At 42.5% G+C, this 16,691-nt stretch overlaps 1 protein-coding gene across 1 annotated transcript in view; it reads right to left on the bottom strand.

Annotated features, from left to right (window-relative positions):
* Positions 1-16,691, bottom strand: part of LOC135205457 (protein ECT2-like) — a gene marked incomplete in the record, with an annotated part of 325,317 nt that overhangs the window by 158,212 nt on the left and 150,414 nt on the right. Inside the window, 1 exon segment of the mRNA XM_064236064.1 lies at positions 4,979-5,077. Coding sequence (XP_064092134.1) covers positions 4,979-5,077 — 99 coding nt within the window.

The following is a 16,691-nucleotide window of genomic DNA, read 5'->3' as shown; positions in this document are numbered from 1 at the left end:
TAGACTCAGGCACCCCTGGGCGCTCAGGGGTTAGTAGCAGCTCGGAAGCATTGGACACTGGCAAGAGACTCTTGAGAGGAGGAATATTTCACAGAACACCTAAGCTCCAGCACGTCGTTCCAGAGAAAAAACGTTCTGGGGAGTCCTAAAACTACATGAAGGTTTCCTGGCTCCCTAAATCCTTTGCACAGCAATGGGGAAAGATAATCGTGTATGAAACATGCCTTTTTCAATGGTCGTGATTCATCACCAAAGTGCCATTGGTGCCTATTCTCAGGGCTGGACGCCTTGGAACTCGAAGACAGCCTGTGCACTACCTCTGGATGCCTTTCCAATGGTCATCCTTCGTCATGACCTGGGACACTGCAACAGGTACAACTGGGGATGACTGTGGGCAGTCCCCACCGACCTCCCTACAGCATCCGTATGACTGCTCCCAGATGCAGGGGAGTACGCCAGTGGGACAAACAGTCGCCTCCTCCACTGACACTTCACTAACCTCTGGATATCTTTCGTATAGCCATCCATCATCGCGACCGGGGACACTGTAACAGGTCCAACTGAGGGGATGACTGTCCTTGGGCAGTCACCAACGACCTCCCTGCGGCCTCCAGTATGACAGACCCCAGATGCTGGGGAGTACAGCAGTGACCATTGCCTTGGAGCCCCGGCAGGAACAAACAGTCGCCTCGTTCACTGCATTAACACACTTTAATCTCTTCCTTATCCATAACATGTACTGAACCTTCTACACAGTTTTCGATTTGAGGCTGGCAATGGGGTCAAGATCAGAAGCGCAGGGAGCTGGGTAAGGGAGAAGGTTGATTAGTTGAAGGACTGGGAACAAGTGACAAAGCAGGTGCAGGCATACAAATATTAGGATTATCTACTAAAGTATCTAAAGTCTTAAATTCTACAGTCTTGGTCTCGGCTCTGGTGGCACCCTGACACTTTCTATCCATCTAATTTGGATAAGTGAGACCTCAAATTCATCCATTTCTTTACATCCCATTCCGCACATTCATTGCAAGTCTTGTCGATTGAACATTCCTGTCCTCTGCATTCAATGCACAAAGTGTGCGAGTCATATTTTTCTTTTGTCAGTCTGGTAGTGCAGCCTTTGTTATTATTATTATAAATTTTTGGCACATGGCCAAGTGCCAGAGCCATGAGGCCATTCAGTGCATATACATCTTTGAAAAATAAATGCAATTTACATTATAAGACTAAAATTACAAAAAAACACAACCACAAATGCAAACATACACACAAAAAATTAACATATAATTCATTTATTCATAAAAATCCAACAAGAAACGTAAAACAATTAAAAAATAAAAAATTATAATTTGTAAAATAAGACAAATAGGCCACAATTTTCTCTGCCTGAGCACCTTCACCTATAATATCGTTAAGTCTTTTGCCATTGCCAGCAAACAAACTCACGTTCATTTTCAAAATTAGGGCACTCCACCAAATCATGCACAATAGTCAAATCCACGAGAGGTGGAACAGCGAGGAACCTGCCTATCAGCTCCACTCACAACTAGATACCCTTGAGTATATTTAGTGTGGCCAATATGCAATCTAGCTAAAACTATCTTGGACCTTCTATTCATCCAGCTATGAGGTCAAGGATGAATAGAAGGTCTAATCAACTTTAATTTAAAATAATTATCTAAAGTAGACCAGTGGGCCTGCCAATGGTCTCTACAATAAAATCGAATTGAACTTTTAAATTCTGAAATGGGGACGTCCATGCTGGAAATGTGCCTAAGCCTTGTTGCAGCCTTAGATGCAACAACGGCTCTCTCATTCCCAACAATTCCAACATGGGACAGAGCCCAACAAAACCTAACAAAAAAAACCCCTTCTTATTAATTAAAAGATGAAACCAATCCTGTCTCTGCACTAAAGGGTGGCAAGAGACCAGGCTTCTAAAAGAGGATAAAACACTAAAACAGTTAGTAAAAATAGTAAAAGCCTTGTTAGTACAAGAACTATTAAAACTATATTTAAGAACAGAGGAATCAGATAGAAGCTTTTTAATGATACTATCACTTGTCACTACAGAGCAACCAACACCATCAGAACCCTTCGAGCCATCAGTATATGTATGATAAGAGTCACCATGCTCGGAAGAATGATCCAAGAAACTTGCCCTCAACTGATCATCAGAACTGTTACTCCTGCTGTCCCTACTTGGGCAGATCTCTAAGTTTGGTCTATTCAAAGGAGGAAACTTTGAGGGTTAAATTTCAGCTACTGCAGGAGTAAGTAATCCCACCTCCCTGGCAGAGCTCGCTTGCAGAACTTCAAGCGGCTTTGGCAAACTAGGTCTATTTGGGGCTCTATCAGTTGGTTCTTTAACGTACTTATAGTTGGGGTTCAGCTGTAACGTAAGTACTCTTGATATGCATCTCTAGCCTAATTCTTTCCTATGGATAGAGTGGGGTAAACCTGACTCAACATATAAGCTTTCCATTGGTGAGGTTCTATAGGCTCCCTTACCAATACATGAAGCCATATTATGGACAACAACAAATTTCCGCAGTGTTGTCTTACATGCACAACCATAAACTTGACAACCATATTCAATTTTGCTTAAGCAACTTAAGAATGTTAAGATGAAGCCTCACGTTACACACAATGTCATTAACATGTTGAGTAAAAGTTAATTTTTTATCAAATGTAACACCTAGATACTTAATGCTATCTTCATAAGATAAAATGGAATAATTTAAAAACAACATATGGACCTCTTCCAATATTCTTAATCAACAAGTTTGTAGTTTTGTTTTTTCTGGTGAAAATTTGAACCCTTTAGCAATGGCCCATGACATTGCAGCATTAATAGCAGTCTGGATCTTTTGACAAGCTTCAACAGCCACAGACTTGCTACAGATTATTGGACAATCATCGGCAAAGGCCAGACCATGACCACCGACAGGAACTTGTTCTAGTAGACCGTTGACAGCTACATTCGTGTTGGACTAAGGACGGTTCCCTGAGGTAACCCTTCTACTTGAGGGTAAGCAAAAGAAATGCAACAGCCCACTCTTACTTTCAAGTAATGTTCTGACAAAAAATCTTTAAAACAATATATCATCTTACCCACAATACCCCAATCAACAAGTTGCATAAGGATACCCCTTTACCAGGTAGTACCATAGGCTTTTTCTAGGTCAAAGAACACTGCAATATTCTGGTTTTGCACAGCAAAAGCATTCTGTATCTCCCGAGTAAGGAACATCAAAGGGTCATAAGTACTTCTATTTTTCCTAAAACCAAACTGTCGGTTGGATAAAAGATTCTTTGACTCCAAATACCACACAAGTTGAGTGTTGACCATCCTCTCATATATCTTGCTAACCTAACTAGTTAGAGCAATTGGCCTATAGTTCTTAGGAAGGTAGGAATCTTGAAAAGATTTTAAAACAGGAACAATGTTTGATATCTTTCAAGTCTCTGATGAAGTTCCTGAAAGCCATAAACTGTTTAAAATATCAAAAAGGAATTGCTTTGTACTTCTATGCAATTAAAAATAATTGCGTCCACTATATCATCTTCCCCGAAAGATTATTCTTCCATGGTGAAAGGAAGATCATAAGACTCTGAATTTAAATCAACAGGAGGAACAACTGTGGTACTGTCCCTACCATACCTGAATGCAGGAGAGTAGTGTAGGGAACTAGATACTATATTGGAGAAATGCCTGCAAAGGTTTCTGCAACTTCTCTAGAATCAGATATGAGGAATCTATCAATTTTCAATAGTAGTATAGGCAAGGGAGATGGAGAAAATTTCCCTTGCAGCTTTAGGATTCTGTTCCAAACTAATGACATAGGGAATCATATTTCAATTCACTTATGTGTCTAATAAAGGATTCCCTCCTTGCTTGCTTAAATGTTTTCTTTTGCTTAGCAAGAGCTCTTTTATAGGTAATTTTATTGACTATGCAAGGATATCTACAATATCTCTTCTGGCAAGTTCTTCTTATCTTTTGGCTCAAGGCACATGCATTATTCCACCAAGGTACTACAGGACGCTGAGGCTTACCAGAAGTTTGAGGAATAGCATGGCATCACACAGCAATATACTAATTAAATACTCATAAGCAGATGTTGGGATCTGAAAATTGTTTATCTCCCGATCAACTTCAGTAGATTTTTTTAATAATCCCCAATTAGTCTCCTCTACTTTCCATTTGGGAAAACATAAAGATGGAATATTTCTCATATACTTCAGTTTAAAGGGCTAATGAAATGATATTGCAGGCTTTGCTACAATACCTTGCGCTAGTACCCCTAGTGTCAGATATATTTAAAAAAAAAAAGTAAACAAAAATAAAATTAAAAAAGGAACTGTCTTGAAAATTCAATTCTAGTAATTTGTCATAATAATTATGAAGTCTCTAACAGAGAATTAGATCAAACCAAAAGCCCTTGGCTAGCAATACCCCATCAAACAACACCTAAGGTAAAGCCGATGAAAAATCAAAATCCAAGCTGACCACTCACAACTGAACTTCAGTCTAGAGCTGGCAGACAACAACTACACTCCTTGGTAAAGTTGTTCCTCTCTTACCCCAAAAGTGGACAGGGCTAGTTCCTACACCATCACTAGAGCTACTGCGATTTTCACAATTTTCAAGCTTCCAGCGAGTGAAACTGTGAGCAATGTAATTACTTGTTAAGTTACACACATATAAAAAAGCTCTTTACTACTAGGCTAATAGAACCAAATAAAAATAAATTATGCACATTCATGATAACAACGAATCTTCAATAAGCCCAGTCATTGTACAGAAAGATGAGTTTAACTTGCATTATATTATATGCAACAATCTTCTAAAAATGAACAAAATAATCTGGAAATAATTTATTTATAAGATTTTGTCAACAAATAAATATAAAAATACAAGCATACACACACACTTCAACTGCATGATTTCAAAACATCCTAAAAATCCACTAACCTCATACAGGGTAACCTATTTGGAGTGGAAGCCGTATCATCTAGAAAAGAGCCATCAGCTGATAGGTATGCTAAGTCACCAACTGATGATCTTCGCTTGCTGGAATAGTACAAGCCATATAACTATCATTGCAGTATCAAAAGACTTATAGAACTGCAATACAGTATCAGTAGTATAACTATAAACAAATATGCAATAATTATCTATTATAAGCAATACTTTAAGTACTTTGCAGCTGATTGAGAACAGTAATTCCACCTGATCCTATCCATATTCTTCTTTCCATTTCCATTACACTTTGCAATTTTTTCAAGAATAATTACTATGCTCTATTGAAAGTGTAATAACACGTATATGTATCACAATTAAGCTCCTCACAGTGACTGAAAAGCTTTTTATGATCAATTCTTTATTAGTTTTGAAAGCCTAAGAACACATCCCTATTAAACCCACCTTATACTAATGCGTGTAAACTCTAATGATCACCTACGTTCTATCTTTTAGGTATCTAATTAAATCATGAAGTGACCGTTGCCTATAATGAACTTCTTTCTGTAACTAAATGCAGAATAGAATATAGAATTTATGTCAAAGACCAAGCACTGGGTCCTATGAGGTCATTCAATGCCAAAACAAATACAGTCAGTAGTACCTCAGACTTTGAACTTAATCCGTTCCAGAAGGCGGTTTAAAAAACAATTGGTTCGAAATATGAAACAAATATCCCCATGAGAAATAAAGGGAATCAAGATAATTCATTTCAGCAAACCCAAAAGTCCCCCTTTTTAAATTTTTCTATTATTATGATCAAAAGTTGAATCAGGAGTGAAAAATAATAAAACGGTACAGGCAGCCGCCAGTTAGCAACAGAGGTTCTGTTCCTGGGGGCCTGATGCTAACTGAAAATCATCGCTAACCAATTCAAAAGTCAATGGGCACCACAATCTACCTTATGGTGCCCTAGACTTGTTAACAATGCCTTAGACAGTGTCACGGGCAGATATTTTACCCTAATATGCAATAGCTTTTTTCATGAAAATGATATTGTTATAATACAATAAAGTTTCATACATACTTACCTGGCAGATATATACATAGCTAAGACTCCGTCGTCCCCGACAGAAATTCAAATTTCGCGCCACTCGCTACAGGTAGGTCAGGTGATCTACCGCCCACCATGCCCTGGGCGGCAGGACCTAGGAACCATTCCCGTTTTCTACTCATATATTTTCTCTTCCACCTGTCTCCTTGCGGGGAGGCTGGGTGGGCCCTAATCGTATATATCTGCCAGGTAAGTATGTATGAAACTTTATTGTATTATAACAATATCATTTTCATACAATCAACTTACCTGTCAGATATATACATAGCTGATTGGCACCCTTCGGTGGAGGGTAAGAGACAGCTACTTCTGGAATAGACAGGTAAACAACATATGTTGTAGGTATAAATAAAAACCTTGGTTCCTACCTGATAGGTGGTAGACTTCGTGGGTGTTTGCCCCGTAGTCTGCATCACCTCAAGAAACTTTAGCGAGATATGTGATCTATGGCCAAGAATTCTTGTGGGACTGCCGAAGGGGTCTTATCCACTTACTCGGCAGAGCCTGAAAGGACTTTGTCAATGGGTGCTGATCCACTTATATGACAACACACCTTATTAAGGAGCACACAACCAATCCCGACCACCTGATCCTAACCACCATGTTAGTATTAAAAATTGCTCAGAGTTATCCCCAAACTCTTCGCAACAACCGTAACTCAAACCAAATTGCACACGCACGCAATAATTTTCAAAAAAAAATTTATGATACTCATCTAATAAAAGATATCACAAGAGTTCCTTACTGAACGGAAGTGACTGGCCGCCTGTGCGGCATCTGCACTTGTTCAGCAGAAAGTCTAGAACATATCTATTAGACTTAAGTAGTAATAATTAAGGATTGTTGTTAGCTCCTGTACCCAGGATTGTGCCCGCAGACACAAAAGGACCTAAAGAAAAACATTTTTCATAGGTCACACGAACGTCCTTCAACTAGTGAGAAGCAAACACAGAATTACATCTCCAATATGTCGCTTCCAAGATATTCTTAAGTGACATATTTCTCTGAAAAGAGAGAGACGTAGCCACTGCTCTCACTTCATGAGCTCTTACTCTCAGGAGTTTGAAAGAATCATCCGTGCAAGCCTTATGAGCGTCCGTAATTACGTTCCTGACAAAAAAGGCTAAAGCATTCTTAGACATAGGTCTTGATGGATCCTTCACCGAGCACCAAAGACCTTGTCTAGAACCTCCCAACTGTTTCTTTTTCTGTAAGTAAAACTTTAACGCCCTTACTGGGCAAAGAGACCTCTCCGGTTCCCTGCCGACGAGACCCGATAAGCCTTTTACTTCGACGAAGTTTCCTTCTTTCTCGCCAGGGATTCGAAGGATTTTCATTCTTCGCCAAGAATAATTCCTTGAAGGAACAGATGGCTGAATCTAGATTGAAACCCACTTTGTCACTAAGGGCGTGCAGCTCACTAACTCTTTTCGCCGTCGCCAGTGACAAAAGAAATAAACATTTTCTCGTTATGTCACGAAACGAGGCCAAATGCAGGAGTTCAAATCTCGCTGATGACAAGAACTTAAGCACCACGTCTAGATTCCAGTTAGGGGGAGAAGTAATCTTAGACTTCTTGGTCTCAAAAGATCTAATCAGATCATGTAGATCTTTATCGTTCCAAATCTAGGCTCTATTCCAAAGACGGCCGATAGCATACTCCTATAGCCCTTTATCGTGGCTACGGAGAGACGCGATTCTTCTCTCAAAAATAACAGAAAATCAGCGATTTCTGTTACAGAGGTACTGGAGGAGGACAACTTCTTCGACTTACACCACCTTCTAAAAACTTCCCACTTCGATTGGTAAACACGGATAGTGGAAGTTCTCCGGGCTCTAGCGATCGAGCTTGCTGCTTTGCTAGAAAAGCCTCTCGCTCTGACAAGTCTTTCGATAGTCGAAAGGCAGTCAGAGCGAGAGCGGGGAGGTTTTGATGAAACCTCTCAAAGTGTGGTTGTCTGAGAAGATCCTTCCTTTGTGGAAGGGATCTGGGGAAGTCTACCATCCACTCCAGCACCTCTGGGAACCACTCTTGAGCTGGCCAAAAGGGGGCTATCAGGGTTATTTTTGTCCCCTTTGAAGTCACAAACTTCCTGAGCACTTGCCCCAGAATCTTGAATGGGGGAAATGCGTAAACGTCTACATGAGACCAATCTAGCAGGAAGGCGTCTATTGTTAGAGCTCTGGGGTCTTCTACTACTGAACAGAAGACTTCCAGTCTTTTCGAGAGGAATGTGGCAAATAGGTCGACATGAGGAGTCCCCCAAAGAGACCAGAGATTCCGGCAAACGTCTGAGTGGAGGGTGCAATTCGGTATGAAGGACCTGGTTCCTCCTGCTCAGCCTGTCTGCTCTCACGTTCCTTACTCCCTGAACAAACCTCGTCAACAGAGAGATGTTCCTTTGCGATGTCCACAACAGCAGGTCTCTTGCGAGCTCGTAAAGGGCATACGAGTGAGTACCTCCTTGCTTCCGAATGTATGAAAGTCAAGGAGATCTGGGAACCATTCTTTCCTTGGCCAGAACAGAGCGACTAGTGTCAGAGAGACTTTTTCATGAAATGACACTTTGTTCAGCACCTGCCTTATCAGGCCAAATGGGGGAAAGGCGTACGCATCCAGGCCCGACCGGTCTAGCAACATTGCATCGACTGACCATGCAAGAGGGTCCGGGACTGGAGGGCAAAACAGCGGAAGACGGTTGTTCCTCGAAGTAGCAAAGAGGTCTATCATCGGCTTTCCCCAAAGTTTCCATAGGTCTAGGCAGACCTTCGCATCGAGAGTCCATTCCAACGGCAGTACTTGGTGACGTTGACTTAGTTCGTCCACCAGCACGTTCATTCTCCCTTGAACAAACCGAGGGATTAGCGAAACATGATATTGTTATAATACAATAAAGTTTCATACATACTTACCTGGCAGATATATACATAGCTAAGACTCCGTCGTCCCCGACAGAAATTCAAATTTCGCGGCACACGCTGCAGGTAGGTCAGGTGATCTACCGTCCTGCCATGGGTGGCAGGATTAGGAACCATTCCCGTTTTCTATTCATATTTTTTCTCTTCCACCTGTCTCCGCGGGGAGGCTGGGTGGGCCATTAATCGTATATATCTGCCAGGTAAGTATGTATGAAACTTTATTGTATTATAACAATATATTTTCATTAAAATCAACTTACCTGTCAGATATATACATAGCTGATTGACACCCTTTGGTGGAGGGTAAGAGACAGCTAACATGGAATAGACAGGTAAACAACATATGTTGTAGGTATAAATAAACCTTGGTTCCTATCTGATAGGTGGTAGACTTCGTGGCTGTTGCCCGGTAGTCTGCATCACCTCAAGACTTTAGCGAGATATGTGATCTATGGCTAAGAGTTCTTGTGGGTCTGCCGATGGGGTATGAACCGCTTACTCGGCAGAGCCTGAAAGGACTTTGTCAATGGGTACTGGACCACTTCTATGACAATACACCTTATGAAGGAGCGCAACACCGATCCCGATCACCTGATCCTAACACGAGGGTTCGCGCTCAAATTGAAGAGAGTTATCCCCACACTCCTTTCAAAAACCCCAATAATTTTACTAAGTTAAAAAACTTTCACTCAAAGTTAAGGATCAGTGTCGGCTCCTTATCCCAGTAACGTATCCGCAGAAACGTATAAACCAAAAGAGAAGGATCTCTCGTAGGTTAACTTGAAATCCTTTGTGTAATGAGAAGTCAACACAGAGTTGCCTCTACCGTACAACACAGCTAATATGTCTTATATGACATATTGTTATGTAAAGAACAAGAATTTGCAAAAGCACGCACTTCCTGCGCTTTTAATTCTCAGCTGTTTGAAGGAATCAAGTCACTTATGAAGTGCTTAGGAGATCTCCATGTTTCAAAGAAGACCAGGGCTTTCTTGAAATGGATCTCTCCCGACTGAAGCCTGAAGCCTGAAGCCTGGCAGGAACCTCGCGCCTGGCTGGTGCTTCGCTCTTGGTTGGCGCCTAGCGCTTATCTGGTACCTTTCGCTTGACTGGCGCCTCACATCTGGTTGACGCCTCGCGCCTTAGCTGGAGATTCGCGCCTAGAGCCTGGCTTGCGCCTGGCTGGCTGCTCGCGCCTGGCTGGGGCCTCGCGCCAGGTTGGCACTTTGTGCCTGCCTGGCGCCTCGCGCCTGCCTGGAGCTTTGAGGCTGGCTGGTACCTCGCTCCTGCCTGGCGCCTCGCGCCGATGTCTCCTCGGCTTGCCGGAGCTTCGAGCTTGGTAGAGTCTCGAGGATGTCTGGCAATGTCCACATCGGACACTCTTATCTGTCCTATATGTTCGCATCTAGCGCATCTGTGTCAGGTTGTAGGCCCGGTCTTTCTCCTCATCAGACAATGACAAAGTTCTTGGGGCTGTCTGCCTCTGGCGTTTTTTACGCCTGTTTTAGCATAAGGCTCCTGGTTGGCGCTACATTGTCCGAAAGTCCTGAACATCCACAATAATAAATCACAAGACTGGAGAAGGGTGGAAAGAATTTCTTCCACCCTTTGAGCTTTTGGCCTCTCCGGCAAGGGGAGGTGATTGTAGTCAGCTACATCCAGTATACGATAGGATATCTAACAGTATGAGAGAAAAGAGTCTTCCTCCGAGGAGGATCCTTCTTGAGTACTTCCCTTGCTCACGAGATCTCTTCTTACCTGTTGAAGGGGCTTCTCGTTGCAGAATCTTCCCTATCCTTGTCCGAAGGAAGGGAAGAAGCTTGGAAGTCGAAGGAGACTCAGAGCTGAAATTGGGAGTACTCCTGATTTCTAGCTCCTTATTGTATCCCTCTGAACACCTTCTGGGAAGCATTTCGAGCCGTCATCGCATTCCAAAGACTCTGTAGGCAAACGTTTTAACCATTCTACTGTAGATGAAAACGTAAGTACCCTGCCTGGACAACGAAACCTCTAACTGAAAACATTGAATCAGGAATAGAGGGTTTTAGTTCTTTTGCCAGACATACTATGCTGGCAAGAACCCATTGCCTAATCTCCATAGAATCTGATGCGAGATTCCAATGCTCAAAAAAAAAAAAAAATTCACTTGTCTTCTTGATCGTTTGGGACCAAGAGAAACAAAGAATTCCCTCATAAAAATTTCTCAAAGAAGTTGGATGAGGAGCAGTTCCATCTTGTCGGAACATAGAATCTGTGGCCACAAAAAAGATCCCATTAGAAGTACATGATATCCTACTCTTGTCATATTGAGGTATCGTATAAGATCCCGAAGATCTTAATCCTCTGCTATCTCCAATCCCTTTATAGAGACAGAGTATAGCCTTTTACTGCGTTCTTTGATAGCAGATATATACAAAGGTGATTCTTCCCTCTGAAAGGGAAGAAAAAACCGCTATGTGGTTCACAGAGGTATCGGAAGAGGACAGTTTCCTCATTCCCTCTAGCACAATCTGCAGCAATTCTATATCTTGTCCATGACTATTGTCATTTACCTTGAAAAATCCTCTCATTCATGTCCACTTCTGGTCAGTCTGCACGCAGACAGACTCAGAGTGGAGAGGTTGTTAAGGTCCATTTATAATAGATGCTGATAGAATATTCAGACTGTCTTAGAAAAGACTTCCAAAACATGCTGTGAGAAGAACGTGACCTCTGTGAATCCAACCTCTCTAAGGCCAAAATGAGGCATAAAATATTATCTTCTCTTTCTTTGACGCTCTTTATCTTAAATTCTGCAAATAATTTATATTTAGGGAAAAAAAAAAAGACTAAAGTTTTATTCCCCTTTCTAAAAAAAAAAATAAATAAATAAAGATGGCGTATATTGCTACCTCTCTTGGTTCGAGGAAAAGGAAGCAGTCTATAGGAAGCCTGTTCATCTTCTACCTTACTAAGAGATCTATGAAGAAGACTTTCCGCAGGTTCTCACAACTCTTTTCAATAAATGTTAAACATGTTAACAGTTATTATCGTCAATCGAGAAGGTTCTCTTTGTTAACGCGAATAGGAGCGAAAAAAGAGATTCTCGATGCTCTTTGCGATATGAGAGAGTCGTGAAATTGGCCTAAGGGATTAAATGGGTAACTAAATCAGGAACGAATCTTGCCGTTACCGAGCCTGCTGTCCGAGAGGCTACTGGACTCTTAGGTTAATAACTCGCTAAAACGAGAAAATCTTGGATGGTGCTCTTGGCTCACTGCGCCAGGCTGGCGCTTCCTTCTAATTCTTTTTAGGTTATGTGCCAGAACACCTGTGCCTTTATGGTACCCGACATCCTTTCACATGTTAATTCCGTTCTTAGTAGGAAAAAGCTTTATATACGTAGTATAGTCTATTCAGGGAAACAAGTTCTGCCACAAAGAGCATGTTTCCCATCCGACTCATCCATCTTCTTCTGAGCAGGTACTCTAATAAGCTATGCTTTCGTAATCCTGAGAGCATTATATAATATAATGTTCTGCTGCGATAGAATCCTTTAATAATGTTACCTACGGTAAACAGCATTGAAAGGTTGTACTATCTCTCTTATTGAAAGCTTCTTAGCGAAAGGCATACAATATTTTATTTATGTTAGCTTAACTATCCCCTCAATCCGAGGTTAAGACCGCGATTGTAGGGGAGAGATACGGATAGTTATTCCATCCCGCAGGAGAGAGAGATAAACCCGACCGTTCATGACTGACACCTACAAGGTACTTCGTTGGTCTCAGGCTCTCAGCGAAAGCAGTCCGCGTTAGCCGTCTGGCCTTACTCTTCCAGAGTTGCCAGCTACTCCATTTAATAAAGGAATTTTATAAAATTATTATCGAACTTCAGGAAGTTCTTATTAAAGCATATTTAAGCGAAACAAGACTTCGATAAATCTAGAAGCTAAGTAGGTGTTGTCTTAACAATCCCTTTAAGCGTAGTCCTTCCTAGGAAAGTCGTAGAAAGATACTGGTAATTGAGTTGCACCGAAAAGAAGTAACTACGGTATGTGTTTATGATTTGACCGTATCGTATTCTCATACAGCAAAACTCTAGTACCTTCTACTATCTTCGTTCTTTTCGTTAATAGAACGATAGAAAGAGTAAATATATATCCTTAAGGAAGGAAGTTAATCCAGGAACTCTTTAAATCTTCATGATTTCCTCATAAATCGCGGAAGATACAGAATTCCTGTTCATCACTAGGGTTTACGGAAGGAAATAGATATTTCCTATCCGCCATCATACCCAAACGTCGATGAGATTCTTATTAAGAAAAACTCCCAAAGCTCTTGCCTCCTCAAAACGAGGGAAGAGCATGGATGAAGGAGAGAGTCCGCATTGAGAGGAACTGCCTAACACAGGAGTCTTCTGAATAATGAAAAGGGGCTTCTCTTAGTATCAGAATCCTTCTGACAAAAGCAACGGCCGCCTGTGCGACATGTTGCACATTTGCCAGGGGAAAGTTGCTCAAGTTAAAAAACTCAAAGAGGAGTCTCGCGACTGACCTCTCTCTCAAATGAAGATTTTGGAATACAGTGGTCCCCCCTTATTCGCGGGGGATGCGTACCAGACCCCCCCGTGAATAGTTAGAACCCGCGAATGTTTGGAACCCCTATGAAATGCTAAAAACAGCCTATTTTGTTAGTTAAAATCCAAGAAAACGAAAACAAACCCACTAAAAATTTTTTCAATACTTTGGGTTTTTTTTATAGTTTTATCACAAAGAGTGCATTTTATGATGAAATTCATCAATAAAACCAGAAATTTGTGGATATTTATTATAGAAAAATACCACGAATGTGCGAATTTTCCGCGAATAATGCAGGAAAACATTCCCCAGAGAAATCCGCGAATGTGTGAGTCCGCGAATCTGGAGAACGCGAATACAGGGGGTCCACTGTATTCTGACGCCTGGATCCTTGCGCCTAGCGCCTGGCGTCTGGATAGTTCCGCACGCCTGGAATGTTCCGCACGCTAGAAAGGAGACTCGCTCCTGGAACGTTCCGCTTGCGTGGAAGGTCCCGTGCGCCCTGATAGATCCGAGCGCCTCTAGTCTTGTTATACGAGCCTCTTGCCAGTAAACGTTCAATGGAAGCATCCTTCTGATTGCCACTCTACTATAAGGCTCCTCAGTCTAGCCGTCTGTTTTCTCTTTGAAGGCGCCTTGCGCCAAGAAAAAAGTTCTGGAACGCGGCTCGCGCTCAGTTGCTGGAACGCGGCTCGCGTTTATCTGTATGAACGAGGCTCGCGCTAGTCTGTTGGAACGCGGCTCGCGCTAGTCTGTTGGAGCGCGGCTCGCTGCTGGCTGTTGGAACGTGGCTCGCGCTAGCTTGCTGGCTGGCTCTCACTCTCAGCCTCTCGTTCAGTGTTCTCTTAGTTTTCAGAGAACGAGCCAGATCGTCCGAACTCCAAACATGTACATTCTTCGTCTTTTCGGATGCAAGATGAAGAAACGGAAGAAGAGACGCACTTTTTAAAGGATGCCTTTCCAATGGCTATCCCTGGCAGTCTGGGACGTTTTACAGATCCTGCCGAGGGAACGCAAGTTCGGTGGGGATTCTCCATAACCTCCGTAAGGCTTTCGACTTTCCTTCTCCTCTGGGCTTGTGAGCTTGGAAGAGGTCTAGGCCTGAGAGCGAGACAGAGCCGATCGGACGCACCCTCTACTAATTAGGACGCCTTTCCAATGGCGAACTTGGCAGTCTGGGACGTTCTACAGATCCTGCCGAGGGGACGCCTGATCAGTGGGGATTCTCCATAACCTCCGTAAGGCTTTCGACTTTCCTTCTCCTCTGGGTATGTGAGCTTGGAAGAGGTCTAGGCCTGGGAGCGAAACAGAGCCGATCAGAACGCACCCTCCACTGCACTAACACTAAAATCACTTCTTACCTTTCAATAGCTCGTATTTTGAGCTACATTCCTTTTTCTTCAAATTGCAATATGAATCTGAAGATTCTGTGAAGTAAGAAGGAGATGAGGATACAACACTACTAGTATTGTTAATGCTCTAACTGCTCGTTAGTACGAGAGCTATAAAAACTTCTAAAGGAAGCGTAACTAATTCTATTCCTGACTTCCTCAAGAAGGAAGTTAGCTCAATCAATTCTAACATTTACTACACGTTATTATGAATAAATATTAAAATTTTCCTTCTTGCAAACTATATGAGTGTCTACCGAAAAGTTCGGTAGTTACACGTAAACAATTCTTCGAAATTTTCGAAGCCAAAGTTATTAAAACAAATTAATATGCGTATGCTGAACAATAGATCCAGTACTTCCCTGCAAAAGATAGCCCAGAAGATCGATGGCGATGAAATCCAAAAATCAAGTCAGGAGGAACTGCAAACGTTGTTTACATTCCAAGCGACAGAAAAAATATGAATAGAAAACGGGAATGGTTCCTAATCCTGCCACCCAGGGCAGGACGGTAGATACCTGACCTACCTGCAGCGTGTGCCGCAAAATTTGAATTTCTGTCGGGGACGACGGAGTCTTAGCTATGTATATATCTGACAGGTAAGTTGATTGTATGAAATTGAAATTTTTCTGCCCACAGAAGCAGATCTTTTGCAAGGTTGTAGAGGGTGAAAGAGCGCGTCCCCCATTGTTTCCTGATGTAGGAAAGTGCTGTGGAGTTGTTTCTGAGAACTGCAACACCTGTTCCTTCACGAGATAAGCGAACACCTGAAGTCCCAGGTACACTGCTAATAGCTCCCTCACGTTGATATGAAGAGAGCGTTGAGTTTCCGAGCCTCTGACGCTTCGTTCTTCCCCAACAGGGCTCCCCAACCTGCATCAGAGGCATCTGAAAAGAACTGAAGGGTTGGGTGGAGCGGACGAAGCGAAAGACCTACCAGTCTTGGTTTTGATAGCCACCACGCTATGTCCTCCTTGATTTCGTCTGAAATCGAGAAAACTGTCGAGTCCAGTTGAGTCTTCCTGCACCATGACGCCTTCAGGAAGAATTGTAGGGGCCTCATGTGCAGTCTTCCGAGTTTGACAAACTGTTCCACCGAAGCTAGTGTCCCTAACAGACTGGTCCAATGGTTGGCGGAACAGGACTTGCAGTCCAGGAAGTCCTGTACTACTTCCAGACACGACTGAACTCTCTTTGGTGAGAGAAAAGCCCGAAAAACTCAAGAGTTCAGAGTCATCCCCAAATAGAGAATGCTCTGAGTCAGGAATAACTGCGATTTCTCCTCGTTCATAAGGAGACCTAACGAGTGAGTTAATGAAAGAGTCCTCTTTAGATCCTTCATACATTGACTTTCCAAAGAGGAGCGGAGAAGCCAGTCGTCTAGGTAGAGTGACACACTGATGTTCAGGAGGTGAAGCCACTTCCCCAGCGGAGTTAGCACTCGCGTAAATACCTGCGGTGCTGTCGAGAGGCTGAAGCAAAGAGCTCGAAACTGATAGGTCTTGCCCATGAACATAAACCAAAGGTATTTCCTGGAGTCCTGGTGAATTAATATGTGGAAGTATGCATCCTCCATATCCAGGGATACCATCCAGTCCCCTTGGCAAAGGGATTCCAACACCAAACGAGTCGTTTCCATATTGAATTTGGTTGTTTGTTTGTATGGTGCTTTTACGTTGCATGGAACCAGTGGTTATTCAACAAAGGGACCAACGGCTTTACGTGACTTCCGAACCACGTCAT

Source organism: Macrobrachium nipponense, chromosome 11 (genome assembly GCF_015104395.2).
Source record: "Macrobrachium nipponense isolate FS-2020 chromosome 11, ASM1510439v2, whole genome shotgun sequence".
NCBI classification, from domain to species: domain Eukaryota; kingdom Metazoa; phylum Arthropoda; class Malacostraca; order Decapoda; family Palaemonidae; genus Macrobrachium; species Macrobrachium nipponense.
This window is presented reverse-complemented; position numbering and strand designations above follow the sequence as displayed.